Source organism: Prunus persica, chromosome G5 (assembly GCF_000346465.2).
Source record: "Prunus persica cultivar Lovell chromosome G5, Prunus_persica_NCBIv2, whole genome shotgun sequence".
NCBI classification, from domain to species: domain Eukaryota; kingdom Viridiplantae; phylum Streptophyta; class Magnoliopsida; order Rosales; family Rosaceae; genus Prunus; species Prunus persica.
The window spans coordinates 17,713,359-17,731,304 of record NC_034013.1 but is presented as its reverse complement, the minus strand read 5'-3'; the positions used below and the strand labels follow the sequence as shown (position 1 = coordinate 17,731,304).

At 35.6% G+C, this 17,946-nt stretch overlaps 2 protein-coding genes across 9 annotated transcripts; one reads left to right on the top strand and one right to left on the bottom strand.

Moving 5' to 3' along the window:
- On the top strand, positions 9,376-14,075 carry LOC18775666 (phosphoethanolamine N-methyltransferase 1). The gene is made up of 12 exons (XM_007209880.2): positions 9,376-9,630; positions 9,756-9,871; positions 10,616-10,753; positions 10,844-10,981; positions 11,466-11,609; positions 12,092-12,202; positions 12,287-12,428; positions 12,810-13,090; positions 13,204-13,365; positions 13,470-13,523; positions 13,622-13,696; positions 13,791-14,075. Exons 1-12 carry the CDS (start codon positions 9,615-9,617, stop codon positions 13,887-13,889), a joined length of 1,476 nt encoding a protein of 491 aa, XP_007209942.1. The 5' UTR covers positions 9,376-9,614; the 3' UTR covers positions 13,890-14,075.
- On the bottom strand, positions 14,237-17,061 carry LOC109949147. 8 transcript variants are annotated; one of them, XM_020563745.1, is made up of 8 exons: positions 16,752-17,060; positions 16,536-16,620; positions 15,895-15,993; positions 15,494-15,616; positions 15,245-15,361; positions 14,962-15,165; positions 14,650-14,774; positions 14,237-14,544 (listed from the first exon to the last, which is right to left on the bottom strand). In XM_020563745.1, the coding sequence occupies exons 2-6, from the start codon at positions 16,539-16,541 to the stop codon at positions 14,977-14,979; spliced, it is 534 nt and encodes a 177-aa protein (XP_020419334.1). In that variant the 5' UTR covers positions 16,542-16,620; positions 16,752-17,060; the 3' UTR covers positions 14,237-14,544; positions 14,650-14,774; positions 14,962-14,976. The 8 variants fall into 8 exon arrangements, with proteins under 8 accessions (XP_020419334.1, XP_020419331.1, XP_020419332.1 ...); XM_020563742.1 differs by lacking the exon at positions 16,536-16,620 and having other exon boundaries at positions 16,752-17,061; XM_020563743.1 differs by lacking the exon at positions 16,536-16,620 and having other exon boundaries at positions 15,012-15,165; positions 16,752-17,061.

Genomic DNA, 17,946 nt, shown 5'->3' with positions numbered 1-17,946 from the left:
TGTTTTGCCCTTATTAATGTGTTTTGAACCTAATTCCACTCTCTCTTAACTTATTAACTTTTTTTTATTTTACATGAACGCTTGAGCGTTAACCAGTTAATAATACACACTTATAATGTCAATGGGATCTAGTCCAGTGTAAGGAAAATAGTATTGACTTGCAGGCAATAGATTTGAATCTTCATAGCATCATAGTTGTGTGTGTGAGAGAAAACTCATTCCTCTATAACTTAGACTATTGTTTATACTGAAAAATAAAATTATCTTATAATAATTTGATATGTATATAAGAAAAGGGAAATGCTCAAAAAAGAGCTCATGGCTTTTAGAAATTAATGACAAAAGGACAAAGTGCTTATAATCAAAGTCGTGCAGTAGTAGTTAGGATGCACTTGCAATTATAAAAATAAAAAATAAAAAACTTTTAGGATCACGCTGATAAGACTTTAATTTGAATCCGGAGTATCTCATGATTATATATATAGAATAGAATGACATTATATACAAGATTAGTGTTTAGTATTGTGTGTAATTATTGCTGCTGTATACATCACATGTTGCTTTCTAGCTAGCTTAGGTTAATTTCTTGTATGAAACTCAAAAGCTAAACATCAAGGCATGCAATGCAACCTAATTGGTCCCTGAGTACGTAATCTGCCCCTTCCCCTATTTTCATGTAAATTTCATGTACTGCAACCTAATTTATTAACTCCATATATATATATATATATATATATATATATATGCATGGGGTTGATGATTGGGTTACCTACAGTATGGGCATATTATGGCTATTCAGCATGGCACCGCACCAGAAAAAAAAAACACACTAATAATCTTTATGCTATTGTCTGTCAGTACATAATTGTACCCATTGGCTCTGCTGCTCCCAACCCCAAGCAGACTTTGCCATCATCCATGGCCTGCCCTGCACCAAATACCGGCGTGCAGCCTAATATTCTACAATTGGGTCAAGATGCTCCTCCATTGCTGTTTAGAATTTCCTAAAGTTGTAACTTTTTTCGGAAGTGATCCCTCTGTGTGTGTGTGTGTGTGTGTGAGAGAGAGAGAGAGAGAGAGAGAGAGAGAGAGAGAGAGAGAGAGAGAGAGTTTTTGTGGGTATTTTGGTTTCTTCTTAATTAATTAGTTAAATCCCATTTTTTCAGTTGGACACCAAAAATAAATAAATATATCCATTTTGATATAAGAAAATTATATTTAATTTAATTACAAGCCATGGAAGTAAAAAATATGCCAAACCAATCAATCATCCATGTTCTAGAAACTGAATCTTTCTTGTCACTAAATTCCATATTGGAGCAATATAATCTAGGCTTTGGCAAACAGCTTTGAAAGGCTCTACTTGAACAACTGCTTTTGCAAGCTAGCCCGCATGAATCTCCGCTCCTTTTGGTGCTTTTTGGTTGTGCCAAATTTGAAAGGTTGTAATATTATCCAATACAAAACTTTCTCAAAAAAAATTATAATAAGTTATATATACAAACTGTATGCATGATCGTAGGCCTTCCATATAATACAACATGCATGCATACAAATGTATAGTGGTTGGTACGTATATGGTAGATGATCCCATGCGAGTAAATGGGATGTCATAATCATATCATCATCAAATGGATGTCGATAAGATTTTTTTCGGTTTTTTTTTAGTGGACGAAAATACATTTTTTTTCTTTTTTTTATAAGGAGAAAAATCAGCTCCACTAGATACACTTTAGTTTCAATATGCTGCATGCTTGAGTATATGTACAGTTTTCACAATATTAATATATATAATATAAAATATAAAAAATTAAGAGACTTCAAAAATCAAGAACCTTGTGCGATAGCGCCACTTATACTATACTAAAAGCCGCCCTTAGATGTCGATCTACACAACATACTTTTCCGTAACTTGAGACTTTTTTGTTATTGTTGCCCCAATCTAGTCATGCCACTACACAATGGTGGGTGGGCTCAAATAGATAGATAGCAAGAAATTCAAAATACTTGAAATTAAAGTTGAATAACTTGATATATTATTCATCTACTAAGCAATACTTTCTTTGAAAATTTGTGCAGAGTGGAGAAAGAAGTATAATCTCTATTGAAAAATTAGAATTTATTCTCCAAGCTTAGCTATAATTGTCTATTGATTTGAAATGCATTATATGTGGTATACCCGTTCAAATACGTACATGTGTGTCATTTATACAGTTCAAATGAATTCACTCGTATTGGAGATATGATATTTAGTACCTATTTATCTTCGGCTTGGGCTTCAACTAGTATAGCTATCTAGGTTAAAGATTGAATATACCAGCGGCCAACACAGATAACAAAAAATTGTATTTGACTAACAAAAAAGATTTTGGAAGGATATAAATGACAGTTGAATATTCTTTAATTTCTACATCCATCCACAAATACGGCTGACACTAAGAAAGAAATTGAAGGAAGAGGTAGGTCTAGAGGTAGAGAGACAGAGGGAGAGGGTCTAGCAAGAGAATATAATCTAATGCTATGCTGCAGCACGCACTTGTATGGGAATGGGAGAAGCAAATTGCTCCTTCTATCCTTCTCCTTCGCTTTTGATTTTAGTCGTTTAGTGCTTGGGTTGGGAGACATATGCCTAATTAATTATACTTAAGTAGGTTGGCATATTATTATTTGGCAAATAATTAAGAGAAGGAGAGAGAGAGAGAGAGAGAGAGAGAGAGAGAGAGAGAGAGAGAGAGAGAGAGAGAGAGAGAGATAGGCAGAGTGGACAATCGGTAAAACAAAGCACTAAATTTTGCATAAGAAAAGGCCAGCAACGTCAGTCTCGTCTTTATCAAAATCAAAATTAAATTAAAAAAGGATTAGAATTAGCTAGCTATCCCTCCTCCAAGAGAGAGAGAGAGAGAGAATATATAATAATAATATAGCATAGTGTAAATGGTTTGTTCGTGGCTAACGTTTTGATTGTCCCCCACTAACTTGTGTTGGGTCGGCCGTTCCCAAGACAATGCTTTGTGAGTTTGTCATGTCAGTTTTTTAGCTCTACGCCTTTTTTCATTCCCTGGCCCTGCCCTGCTGCCTTTGCCTTTTGCCCTGCGTCTGCCTGTGTACATGGAGGGGTGTGTGTGTAATCTCTCTCTCTCTCTCTCTCTCTCTGTGCTTACATGTACGCATATGAATTGTATCGATCATATTATGTACAAAGCAAAGCCTAAGAGATATATACACGTTTGTTTGTGGTTGTTTTTATTGGTGCGTTTGAAGGGGATTCGCATCCCATCCAAATCCCATATCCCTTCTTCTCATTATCATTGGTCTCTCGAACACTGAATTTGAAAGGGATTGATATATACATACACTATAGTATTAGTATAATAGTGAATGCAGTCTTTTCATTTCATTATATAATTAACTTGGACTCTTGTCTCTCTCTCGTCTCTCTTTTAGACTTTGATCTTGCACTCGCTTAATTAAAATATAATTAATTCGGTATATGTTCATTTCTTATTATAGAATTTGATTGCAATTCATAGACGTATTGTTAGTAATCCAAGTCCTCTAACTTTAATGCCACATAGAATTACATTCCTTTTTCTAATTTTATGATGTAATCATATATTTTTTTTCTTTTTAAATTTGTTTTCATATATGATTTGAATTTATAAAATATTTTCTTGTCTATCTATTTTAATTTTGAAAATCCCATAAATATGCGATGATACCAAAAAAAAAAAAAATTAAATAATAAAAATCCTATAATCTTTCTTCTTAATCTTCTTCTTCTTCTTTGCTTCTTCCTTCTTTTTCTTCTTACAATCCTATGGAGGAGGTATAATTATCTATGCACTAGGAATATACATGAATATTAATTAGGTATGGATAGGTCAATTACCTATGGAGGAGGTATACATATGAATGTTATTTACCTATGGAGGCAATATATGATATGAAATTACCTATGAGGGAGGTATACACAAACCTGCAAAGCAGGTAAATCAAACCACCCAGAGACATATATACCTCATCATAAGGTATTCGTTGGTTGAAAGTGTTTGACAAATTGAGATTAATTGTAAAAATGTGATATTAATTTATTGATTGTACTAATTAATAAATTTTAGAGGATTGACTGTACAATGACAATATATGTAAATGTTTTAAAAATAGTGGTCAAGGCTTTGCATACTCGGCTGGCTTATTGAGTCGCTGGATCTAATTCTACGTCAGAAGAGAGGTGGACTGCATTTATAATGCAAACTCAAAATTGAACCTATATCAAAAGACCTCATTAAAATATGATTATTATGCTCACGGTCTACTGCACGTGAAAATTTACACTAAAATATCCCCTCTTTCCTTTTCTTTTTGGGGGGGCGTAAAATTAAAATATCCCTTCTCTTCATATAGATATATATTTATATGGTCTTGGATTCCTTTTGATTTGGACCAACAAACACTTACTCATTTCTTTATATTAACATGGCATTTCAAAGTAAAAAGTTTCCAATGCAGTGACCAAAGCCAACGAGAAAATAAAAAACTTATGATCGATATTCACAGCCACAGGCTTTGCAAATTACATGCATACGTATTATCTATATTATATACATGACCCGATCCAGCACTGGAATTAATCATATATATAATATAAAGGGTTTTTGTTAATTATTTCACGACTACTATAACACAAGGACACAATTAATTAAGCCACATCTTCTACATATTTGGAAGTTAGTCGGATTGACCTTGACCCAAAAGAAAAGCAAAAGCCCAACTATGACTATCCCACAAGAAAAAGACTGTCCAGTACCCAGCTACAGTATTCATCACCGGCCTCTTTTGCGATCCAATGATCCAACCCAGTTCACATGATTTTGGCCGCTCTTTGGTTCATACTTGCGTTTGGGCTTGGGTTGGTTTCAAAGTCAGTCCTGTTTGGATTTATCCGAGTTCGGCTTCAGATTCAGGATAGGCTCCCATACATATCTCGAAATTTGTGACTACGGATTTTTCAGAATTGTCGCCTCTCAAGCACCACGTCACAACGTACATTCCATTTATTCATTTCAGTTACAAACAAATTACGTGCCTGGCCCATGGCAAATAATGATATCGGGTATGAAATTATTCAGTTCATTATTTTGTTTTTATTACAGCAGATGTTTTTATAAAAAGGTAATGCTATGATTATCATATTTGTATATTATATTGTATATTTTTTTTTTAATAAAAGTGGAGCACACCAATATAATAGGGCCCACTTTTATTAAAAAGGTGGTACATGATATGATATAAAAATTTGATAAATTTAGCATTTTTCTTTATTAAAATAGAAGCACCATAAAATAAGATAAAGAATAGTAAAATCATCCGAAACCCAATGTGAGAGGCATGGACTATAACGTAATTTTCAAAAAAAGATTCGTTGCCTGCAAGTGATGACAAAAAAAAAAAATCATGTATATATACTTGATATAAAAAAAAGAAGAGAAAATGCCATTATTTTATAAAATTCTTTATATACATAATCGTACAAATACAGAACAAGTTGAGTCTGTTATTGGTGGATATTTTTGTGGCATGGGGCAGTGTGTTGGATTTTTACATACAGATATACTATATTATAATAATGAACCCCATTGACACTGTACTGCTGTACATGAGAGAATCCGAAGTACTAATACTTATACTAAGGACTAGGGGTGGGCACGGTTCGGTTTGGACCGGTTTTTGCCTCAAATTAGAACCGATCCAATACTATTCATCCGGTTTGGTTCGGTTCGGTTTTAATAAAAAAAATTTCAAAAACTGTCCGGTTCGGTTTGAACCGGTTTCGGTCCGGTTCCGGTTCGGTTCGGTTTTGAACCGGATTATAAAAATTATTTTTTTAAATTACTTTTTAATACAATTCTCAACTGAAATATTATTTTTTTACTTGAAAATTAACAAATTATTCAATTTCATATAAAAAATAAATATTAAAGTGAGAAAATAGAGATATTTTGACATTGAACTTGGATAAATATTATGTTTTTTTTAGTGAAATTAAAAATATAGCATTAAATATAAATATATATATTGAAATTATATATTTTTTTAGTTTCACCGGTTCGGTTCGGCCCGGTTCGGTTTTTGAAGACATGGAACCGGATCCGGAACCGGTCCAAACCGGTCCGGTTCGGTTTTTGACCGGTTTTTGACTTTTTGGTCAACTCGGTTTTTTTCCGGTTTGGTTCGGTGCGGTTTGGTTTGGATTTCCGGTTCGCCGGTTTGAGTGCCCACCCCTACTAAGGACTCGTTTGGGAGTACTTTTAGAGCAGCAAAAAACGCTTCTAAATGAGTAAAAGTGTTTATGTCTTTTAAAAATAGTGTTTGGCAAAAATTGCAAAAGCGCTTTGGGTGAGATCCAAAAGCACTTGGAGTGATTTGAAAGGTGCTTCTTCTTAAAATCATTGTAGGACAAAAATAAGGGAAGCACTTGGCTTCCTTTAATGAAACTTTTAAAATACCGAAAATATCCATATTTAATTTTTAAAACGCCAAGATAACCTTTCTTTCTTTTCCTTTTTTTCTCTCTTTTTCTCTCCTATTAAAACCAAAACACTACCCGCGAAAAGGCCAACAGACTCCAAAACCTATAAGACGCCAAAATACCCATTGAAACCTTTAGCTTCTATTAATCCATCACTATCTTTACATTTCACAAATTTTTTGAGCCATGTTGTTATTTTGGAATCCTGTTAATTTTTATTTCCTATGTTTATTATAATATTTTGGAAAAACATTTTTAAATACTACTGCAAAACGACAAACTGCTTCTTATTGAAGCACTTATGTCATAAATACTACTGACATAAGCACTACTAACATAAGCGCTTCGAAAAAAAGCACTCCCAAACGAGCTCTAATACTCTGGTGGTCCTCCTTTGGATAGAAGTGGGTTAGGTGTTTAATTAATTAATTAATTAATTTACTTGTTAAATCTGGGTGGGGTCGTTAATCGCACTTAGCTTTGATTTTGATTGAGCGCTATTTCTTTTTCTTCATTTGGAACAAAATTTAGGCCAAAATGGAAAGAAATAACATCTCCAATTGCAATTGGAGCAATTGGAATTGGTCATGAAATGATTAGCAAAATATATCAGATCGAATGCACCTAACAACACGTGGAATGAGATCATCACCCTACACAACACGACAAATTTCCCTTCTTTTCCGTGCCCTAAAGTCAGTTATGACCTTCCTTTCTCACTGAAAGCAGCCCAGTTTACGCAGTCCTGTCAATTATTCACGAAACACGTGCTAAGTGGCCATAAAATAGAGGACACGTACGAAACACGTGTTAAAATACTAGCTTGTTGGAAAAGAAAAATTAACTTGTGTGATGGATGAATGATATTATTTTAAGCGTAAAGAAAATGACACATGTCATATCATTAAAAAAATGGAAAAAATTCAGACAAATTTACTAAGCATTTCTCGTGTGTATATATATATATATATATATATATATATATAAAAGATGAATAAGAAATAATCAAATTGGATGATAGTATATTCGATTGTGAGCCGTAGATTAAAATACAAAATACCTTGGATCTATCATTTCTTAATTAATAAGACGTATGCAAATTTTGGACTCTTCCTTCACTGTTTATTGTTTGTTTGTTTTATTTTTTAATGATAATCTTTTCTATTGGGAGGGACAATAACATAGTAAATTCACATACATATCATGAATATTGGGCCTTAAACCCATGACTTTTTTTAGAGAAGTAATTGTTTCAAACTATTACACTAGTGAGTTCATTCACTTGTTTTTTTAAATTAAAAATAAACTCTCAATAAGGATTATTTTAGAAATTATGAGAGTAATTATGAAAAATAATAACTTTTTTATTTCATGATTGATGATATGATATACTCTTCCGATTTGAGGTTGTGGATTTACCTTAACATTGGTGATAAGAGTAGCTAATCTCCCCATTAAATTTTCATTCAAAATAATAATAATAATAATAATGCGGAAATCAAATCTAATTGTTGGTACGAGTGGGCTCCAAAATGATTCCAATCACAAGTAGAAAATACACCGCATTATTTGTTTCAATATAAAATTCCAAATTTGATGAAGTGATATAGAGTATAGACTGATACATGATAACAAAACCTGTGTTTAATAAGGCAACTTTACGAACCCACACCCACATGCAGTGGCGGACTCAGAAATTTTTTAGCGGAGGTGCAAAATTGATTAAGTATGAAAAATGGTTTTTCGGAATAATCATTTTCTTAAGAAAATTTTTGGCGGCTTTTATTCCTTACACATTAAATAAGAAAACTTGATTTTATGAGATTTTAGTATGAAGTATATATTGACTTAATGAGCCATCATTTTTAGCCTAAATCGTATTTTGCACTAAAACCGATTTTTCATATTTTGATTTGGTAGGAATTTGATTTTCTAGTATTTTTATTTGAATCCAAATGGGGGGTACTTCCTTATTTACATTGTAAACTTAAGTAAATGGAGTAATATAAAAATAAATTAAAGTAAAAGGACAAAGACATTTACTTAAATGTTGAAAATGGAAATAAGGTAATCTGTACACCAGTTGAACAAAGGGGCAGTTTGACGCACCTACAATGGTTTTTTCGGCGAAGGAAGGTGCAGCTGCACCTCCTTGCGCCTTAATGGATCCGCCTCTGCCCACATGCTATCATATGGAACAAAAAAATAATTGCCGCTAATGAGGATCGGTTTAGTTAGTAAGTTATATGTATTGTGTGTAGTTTCATCTGTATTTAAGTTATGTTGTCAGCAATGCTCGTTGGTGTGCAATTCGTAATTTCTTATATAAATTCATATATATGATAGCTGGTAGCTAATAATTGGTAAGTCCTTCCGACTCGAAGTTGTGAATTTACCCTAACACTGGTGATGATGAAAGTAGCGAAATCAAATCTACTTGTTGATACGAGTGGGCCCGAAAGGATTCCAATCACTAGTAGAAAATGCACTCGCATTATTTGAAGCTGCAGACACAAACAAACCCCAAAAAGAAAATGACTCATTTTTAAAAATAAAATAAATAATACGCATAAAAAAAGCACGTGGCGGGAAGGTATTGGAGAGTTCATGTAAAAAATGTGTAAAAAAAAAATTGATGAGGAAAAACAAAGGTTCACACTCAGAGTCACATATTGAGTTTGGCCGTCGCCCGGTCGAAACTTCCCGCGTGTTAGAGCATGATTAACTTTTTTGTGTCTAGGTCGACCAAAAAATGAACGGTAAATGCATACCCCACCCATCAGACTCACAATTCAAAATGACGAAAGTGCCCCGAGTCTATTTGTTATTATAAATACGAGTGAAACTCTCATCGTAGTCATTCATAGCATAGCAATCGGGCAAGACGGTGCGGTGCAGGCTACATTGCTATATCCTATATGCAGCAGAGAGGCAGAGCTCACGACCGAAGATCAAGGAGCTTTTCCAGATCACGCATTGCTGTTGAGGGTTCTTAGCCCCATTTATTCTTCACATTTCACTCTCTCTTTCTCTCTCATTCGAATTTTCAGCAGCTCAGTCTCTCTCACTCCCATTTCGGTCTACAATGGCTGCTCCTAATGGTATGAATATTACGGGGGCATTTTCGTTGTTTTTACTTCATCCTGAGGCTAATTCTGTATGTGATTCAGATCTCTGAGTTTTCCTTTGTTGTTGTTGTTGTTTTGGCTGTGATTGGTTTGTGTAGGACAAGAGCGTGAGGTTCAGAAGAACTACTGGGTGGAGCACTCCGCAGATTTGACCGTTGAGGCCATGATGCTCGACTCCAAAGCCTCTGATCTTGACAAAGAAGAGCGACCTGAGGTATATCTCTATCTGTATCTTATATATAATATAGCATACATGTTTTGTATGGAAAAATGACAATGCTGCTGAATTGGTGAGGTACTGGCTGCAGAGGACTCTGTGTTTCTAACCGTTACTAAAATCTGTTTGCACTATGGAACAAAACCTGTGCGAAATGAGAGTTAATTTTTGAACTGAAGACTGATTTGAGAACCTTCTGATATGAATTTAACAGTGCTCTGATTATTTGAGAAATGAAACATTAACAACATTCCCCATGAATCAGTCCCATGGTTACAATGCCGAAGCTAACAGAGCCTTTTCAGCTCTTCACTGGATAACTAAATGAGAAGGAAACTATGGTCCTTGACTTATGATCTTTGACTCGAATATGACCTGTATAATTCATTTGATTATCACACATTTCTTTGTAAACAACAACTCCCAAGTTTATTCCCCTCCTCTATATGCGGTTGCCAGTAAAAGGGCAAAAAGAACAACTTTCTGAGAGTGGAAAGCTATTGGCATTCAGAATAATTTTTCGGTTGATGTTTCTTTTTGCTTGTTGTTTATTTAGCAATGATGTTTTGATGAGTTATATCTTAGCTTTTTGCCTTTCTATGATGTGAGGCTGAGAAAACCACTTCCTTTTCTAATCATTTTGCTTTCTTTTTCAAATTTATAAATTTGGTGTATTTTATATGATGTTTTCATTTGGTCAATATCCCATGTCAAGGACTTGATTTAACTGGATCATATCAGGTGCTTTCTATGCTCCCTCCATATGAGGGTAAATCTGTTTTGGAACTGGGAGCTGGGATTGGTCGTTTCACTGGAGAGTTAGCTCAAAAGGCTGGTCAGCTTGTCGCATTGGACTTCATTGACAGTGTGATAAAGAAGGTAACGCCAAGATCAATGTTTTGATTTGCATCTCAAAGTGAAAGCGAGGCTGCTATTTGTTTATTAATAGTGCTGATATGCTACTTTCAGAATGAAAGCACTAATGGACACCATAAGAACGTCAAGTTCATGTGTGCTGATGTTACATCTCCTGATCTGAAGATTTCTGAAGAATCAGTGGATATGATATTCTCAAATTGGCTTCTTATGTATTTATCAGATAAGGAGGTAATTTGTCTTCGTCACTAGGTCTTCCCTTTCATTAATTGAACAGTTAGTGCTTTACTTCCTGTTGTGGTCTTCCTTCTTTTGCTTCCAAGAGTATACTGTGGTGATGTGCAGTGACGAACTCAAAGAGTTATGAAAATGTGCTACCATTTCCATTCACTCTTAATACAGTTGATGGTTTTAGTGTCCATGTTCTATTTATATGTGAATTTGACCTCTTATTAGCTATGTATTTATGTACTAATTCCCATCTTTAGGGCTTCCAGTTTTATGTGTGGTACTTGAATGTTAGTGCAGCATACAAATCTCTGACTCATTTCATCATATTTGCACGGGTACTATTTGATGTGATTTACAGATTATGCTAGAGGTCATATCTTTGTTTCTTTTAGTGTTTCTGCAGGTTTTGGGATCATTAGATAATTTCTCTGCTTATCTGTCATTTTTTTTCCTGATTCTAATTGAAATCTTTTCCATGTTGCAGGTGGAAAATTTGGTAGAAAGGATGATGGGATGGTTGAAGGTCGGTGGATATATCTTTTTCAGAGAGTCTTGTTTCCACCAATCTGGAGACTCTAAAAGAAAATCCAACCCAACCCATTACCGGGAACCCAGATTTTATACCAAGGTTTGCCTTCTTTACTACTTCGTTCAAGATGTGCTATGGAGGTGCTCAATTTTGTTCACTAAATTCATGAAGAGATTATCATTGGTCTCAATTCATTGTAGTTGCTGGGAGGTTATTCCATTTGTGCAGTAACATGCGCCCACTTTAAGATGGGTGTTCTAATTTAGGCTCTTTCTTATAAAGTGTATGTGATAAGAATTTGATGAGTTGACAGAGTCGAATTTACTTGCTAGGAGCTTCATTTGCCCGCATTGTAATGGGAGCTTGGAAAATGTTCTGATTTATAGGAGTTTACATTCGAAAAGTAGAAATACTTCCGAATGATTCCTCATAACTGAAGTTTCCCATTGTTGTGGCTAAATTTTTTTGGTTATCTTTATGCTGGGCTATGTCAGTTTCAAGAAATTTTTATGATCGATTTAACTCATGACATTGTAGCTCTGGTCAACAGACATTTACTTCTGATTTACATTGTACTGCAGGTTTTTAAACAATGCCACATGCATGATGATTCTGGGAATTTCTTTGAACTCTCTCTTGTTGGTTGCAAATGTATTGGAGCTTATGTTCGGAACAAAAAGAATCAAAATCAGGTACAAAACTAGCAGAAGTTGATTTATTAGTTTTCTTTCCTTGCAGTTGAACTGGCTGACTGACAAGATGCTCGGTTAATACAGATTTGCTGGTTATGGCAGAAAGTCGCTTCACAGGATGATAGAGGTTTCCAGCAGTTCTTAGATAATGTTCAGTACAAAAGTAATGGCATATTACGATATGAACGTGTCTTTGGACAAGGTTTTGTGAGCACAGGAGGGATCGGTAATAGATAGTTAGCTGATTATTTATTTTCCTGTTCCCTTTTTTATGACCAAGTTTTGTGCTGTAACTGTTCATCTGGTTGGTAGCTATAAGCACTTGTTTGGGGAACAGTACTTAGCTGGTGTGCCATAGTAGCATACAGCATCGGAATTTTGTTTAGTAGTTTGGAGTAGGAACTGAAATAATGAACAAGCAGATACTAGAAAGAAAAATATGGTTTTATCATAAGTGTTCAGTTTATATGATTTTATGTTTCTTAAGTTTGGTTGGTTTTATGGTAATGTCCTGTAAATATGCATGAACTTTTATTTGTGGATTATAAGCATAACATAAGGTGATGATGTCCCCCCGTTTCTGAGTGAACCCTTCTCTTTTGAGCAGAAACAACTAAAGAATTTGTGGCAAAGTTGGATCTTAAGCCTAGCCAGAAAGTTCTAGATGTAGGCTGTGGCATCGGGGGAGGTGACTTTTATATGGCCTCGAATTATGATGTTGAGGTTGTTGGCATTGACCTCTCCGTAAATATGATTTCTTTTGCTCTTGAACGTGCCATTGGACTCAAATGCGCTGTCGAGTTTGAAGTTGCTGATTGCACGCAAAAGACTTATGCTGACGACACCTTTGATGTGATATACAGCCGTGACACCATTTTACACATTCAAGTAAGTTTTCTTGGGATGCTTCTGTGAGTAATTACAAACTCAACACTATACTAATATGTCAAGTTTCAAGGAACTGTCATTTATGACTTGGATGATATTTGAAAAATTTACAGGACAAACCTGCATTATTCCGATCCTTCTACAGGTGGTTGAAGCCAGGAGGTAAAGTTCTCATCAGTGATTACTGTAGGAGTGCTGGAACTCCATCGGCAGAGTTTGCTGAGTATATTAAGCAAAGAGGATATGATCTCCATAATGTACAAGCATATGGTCAGGTATGTCTTGTTGTTTACAGTTTTGCTGGCCCGCCTTATAAGATCGTTATTATTCATTTTTCCTTGACATAAAGTAACCTTTGGTGTGTTCATACCAACCTCAGATGCTCAAGGACGCTGGTTTTGACGAGGTCATTGCTGAGGATCGTACTGATCAGGTTTGCATAAGGCTACGCTAATCTTGTAATTTTTCCTTAAAATGTTTACTGTTTTGAGCTTTCCTGATCTGAAACCGAATTGTTTTCTGGCGCCTTAGTTCAAAGAAGTTTTGCAGCGGGAACTGGATGCTGTCGAGAAAGACAAGGATGCGTTCATCCAGGACTTTTCGGAAGTGCGTTTCTTCCTCATTTCTGTCCTTTTTCGTCGATATATCTTTTAGTCAATGCATTCATTCATCTGATTCTTTGTGATTGAAATATAAACAGGAGGATTATGATGATATAGTTGGTGGATGGAAGGCAAAGCTGATCAGGGCTGACTCCGGAGAGCAGAAGTGGGGCCTCTTCATTGCCAAGAAGAAATGAAGCACTGTTTAGATATGTGTTTTGGGACGAACATTGTTTGTGATTTAGTAATAATGGTCTGTTGTTGTTGGCCTGTCCTATTTCAATCCATGTCGCTGTTTTTAATTAGAACTATTGTGTGACTTGTCTTTCAACTTTTGCCCATTTTTAATGGAATTGGAGTGTTTGTATTTGTTTAATGAGTCATAAGTGTCTCTTCTTTAAAACTCCAACGTGGGATACAATACTTCACTACATTGGTCTCATGTGTCATCCTTTTTTCCTTCTTTTGATCACGGGAGGTCTCAAAACCTTTCGAAGAGAAAAGATAATTGATGGTTCATGGTTGCGATTGACATATGTCATTTCAGAAATGTTTCCATTGGAGATGGTAATCAAGACGTAAAATTATTGATAATTTTTCTCTGTACATTATAAGTTGGCTAATTTCAAGCGTGTAGCTATATATATATGTATATATACATATGGAGGGATCATTTTTAAAAACCTGTGACATCCTTTTTGGATCTGGCAACAATCGGGGAAGTAGAGAGACCATTTTGTAATTTATGCTCAGTGGGAAGTCATCGGAGATCACCTTTATCATTACCATCTTCAGCCACTGTAAATTCTTGGGGAGGTGAGGACCCAAATATCTGCACCCCTAAGCTTCCACCTATAATCATAAAATAAAATAGTGGTCAAATGATAACACAAATTCCAGAGACCAATTTGACTTGAGATCTAAGAAATAAGACAATAGCAAGGAGAAATTAGTTACCAAGCTCAATAGCAGCCCCTATCCGTCCAAGTGTACCCCGCCTTTCACCAAGTAGAAACCACACTGGCTCCATCCCCGTAAATTATGGCTGTTTCTGTCGCTGAAACATTATGCATAGGTGCAATCTGCAGCGACCAACAAATTTTTTAAGGTTGAACATGCCCTAGTAAGTTCTGAATACTTGATTTATAGGGCACATATTTTGTGGGATGAACTAATCAGCAGGACAGGGCATGCAAATCAGTGCAGGGGATATTAGAAGTATCTAAATAGTGCTTAAATTCAGTTTGTGCAAAAATAGTAGTGTGTGACCTGAGGAACTATACTTCAATCCATAAGCATAACCCAGTTGAAAAATGCACCAGTATAAAGTGCAGGTATCCATGGAAATGCAACAATACAGTCCCATAGCTCTGTCCATGTCCATATCCATGACGATTTGTTGGAATAGCGGGCACCATCTAACCACCCTCCAATGAAAACCCAGATTGTGGATAAGAGAGCAACAACACAAACCTGAATAAACCACGGAATTGTTCAAAACTTAGAAAGCTATGTGAAGAAGAAAATGAGGCAGGCATGATGACTTGCATACCTCATATCCAAGAATTGCTACGAGGCTTTCTTTCTTTGTGCTTCTTGAAATATGCTCTGTTCGAAGCATGTGAATTCCAAAAAATATTGCACTCAAGAAGTTCAAAAGATCACCAACCTGAAAAGGAAAGTAGAATTATGATTAGTTGCCAAAGAGCTATTTTGTCATATATGTTGTCCCATTTTTCACTACATGAAATCAGATTTTTCTACAACATTCACAACGCAAAAGCATCAAGAACGTTTTTACATTTGGAGGTGATCCACTGCATTCCAGCATAGCAACCCCAAGAGCAGACATGAGAACTCCAAACCAAGTACGAGTGGGTAAGATTGCTCCCAGCATGCCATCAAGCAAAGGTACCACAATAACCTGTTCAAGTTAGCAAGAGAATCATAAAATTATTGATCTAAATTTTTTTTTCACATGGATACACACTTGCAATCCTTGTGCGCACTAAAAGAGCAGCTTAGGTGAGCCGCTGCACCACAAATACTGCAACGGTGACTAAAACTGTCTGAAGCTGTCATAGGCCCAAGAGTTTGAGAAGGGCTCATGGACTTTAAGCATACACAGCAATTCAAGTTCTTTCCACGAAATACCGATTCTAAAACCCAAGTATGAGGAGCTATAGGAACTTTGTGACGTGCCTTTGGATTTTTCTTTGACCTGGCTATTGCTTTCATCCAATTTAGATTGATATTTCTCCTCCATTGGAATGCGGAGTAGGCTATAGTAAAAAATTCCAACTAGAGCAGCGATAAGGCAAGAGACAATAAAAAGGCGATCAGTTGGATTCTTGTTGTTCCAATTGGCGGAAAAAATTTCAATGTCACCATCATCATCCACCCTCAATGACTACTTCTTTGATCTACATTCACATAAGCATCAAACTGCCCAATCTCAGTTTAATTAGGCTTAAACTCATATATCCTCCAATATGGTTTCATCATTCAATAACATTATCAAAAGCCTTAAACGCATTTGACAATGCAACTCATCATCCTACTTAATTCATCATGTGCAAGTGCAACAGAGAGTCGAACAATGCTTTTGATAGGTGCTACTTACTGTAACAGCTTCAACCAACAAAAATACTGAAACTTTTCATAAAACAATATATTCCAAATACAAAGCACTTGCTACCATGATTAGTTTCATATCAAAATTCAGAGTAAAAGCCAGAAACAAAATACATGTAAACATGAAGGAAGTACAAAGTCCACCACAGTTCTATCAGAAGTTAGTGATATTTTAATTTAAATGGCATTCATGTGGAAAAACAAAATACCTCCATCTTTGGAGACCAAAGCAACACACAAAACCCGCTTCATACTTCACTTTCTATTCCAATTTATCGGAAACCAAACGGAATACTCTAAAAGCAAAGCATAGCATATCTATGAGTGTGTCTCGATTTTGAAATAATAATCAATAAATACATTGAACCGTGAAGATTTCAGAAAATGAAAAGTGAAAGTTTCTGAAAAAAAACAAGGGAACTTACAGTGAAGTTCCGTGGAGATGGAGATGGATAGCGCCGATCAGAGAAAACCCTAGCCTTAGCTTGACCCATGCAGAGAGGGAAAGTTCAGAGTGTAGGAATCGAAGCAAAACTCAAATCCAGGGAAAGCAGGGCTTTTCCACTTCTTTTTAATTTTTAATTCTTGGTTGATTTTTTTATTTCTTTGAGCGCTAATTCTATTTAAATATATTTAAATGGTATAGCCGGACGGCTCTACTTTTTAAATACTGGAATAAAGTATAGCCACACGGCTGTACTATTTTAATATTCGAATATATTTAAACGGTATAGCCGAGCGGCTATACTATTTAAATATTAAAATATATTCAAACCGTCTGGCCGCTCGGCTATCCTATTTAAATATTAAAATATATTCAAACCGTCTAGCCGCGCGGCGATACTCTTTAAATATTCAAATATATTTAGAAGGTATAGCCGCCCGGCTATACTATTTAAATATTCGAATATATTTAAACGGTATAACCGCTCGGGTATACTTGTTAAATATTAAAATACATTTAAGCAGTATAGCCGCTCCCAGAGAATTTTTTGCCCGCAGCAGTCTTGTATGGCCACCACCGACGACAAAAAGCTGAGCACAAGGCCTCCGAGGGCAGCTTCTATGGGGTTTGTGACAAGACATGGGCATGGAGGAAAGTGAGGCAAGGATTTCTTAAGAACAAGGCAAGGAATGACTGATTTCAAGTCCTCTCCCCTCCCCAACTTGCCTGCCCTGCAGTTTGATCAACTATGTATAGCATAATTAAGCATAGTATTCTATTCTAGTCTGCCATGAAAACCTAGCGGAGCATGTAATTTCATACCCAACTGCAACTGCAAGCCTTGTAAAGCCCAAGCTGTCCCAAACAGAACAGCAGCTCAGAGACAGCAGTGATAGCACGTATTACCAATTATAAATTGAAATTACCAACCTGTCCTATAGTAATCACTGATGAGACTTGAAGCACTTGTAGAAGGATCGGAATAAATGTTTACTGTTTTGTTCCTGATCTGAAACCAAATTGTTTCAAAGAAGTTTTGCAGCGGGAACTGGATGCTGTTGAGAAGGACAAGGATGCGTTCATCCAGTATTTTGTCTTTCAACTTTTGCCCATTTTTAATGGAATTGGAGTGTTTGTATTTATTTAATGGTTGTCACAAGTGTCTCTCTTCTTTA

What these genes read in the sequence shown, in the direction of transcription:
- LOC18775666 (XM_007209880.2), top strand. An exon ending in AACCCAGATTTTATACCAAG is followed by an intron (nt 11,610 to 12,091) that starts GTTTGCCTTCTT and finishes ATTGTACTGCAG; the next exon opens with GTTTTTAAACAATGCCACAT. An exon ending in ACAAAAAGAATCAAAATCAG is followed by an intron (nt 12,203 to 12,286) that starts GTACAAAACTAG and finishes CGGTTAATACAG; the next exon opens with ATTTGCTGGTTATGGCAGAA.
- LOC109949147 (XM_020563742.1), bottom strand. Translation starts at nt 16,820, where the DNA reads ATGGGTCAAGCTAAGGCTAGGGTTTTCTCTGATCGGCGCTATCCATCT. An exon ending in CATCTCCACGGAACTTCACT is followed by an intron (nt 15,994 to 16,751) that starts GTAAGTTCCCTT and finishes TCGCTGCTCTAG; the next exon opens with TTGGAATTTTTTACTATAGC. An exon ending in TAGCAATTCTTGGATATGAG is followed by an intron (nt 15,166 to 15,244) that starts GTATGCAAGTCA and finishes TGGTTTATTCAG; the next exon opens with GTTTGTGTTGTTGCTCTCTT.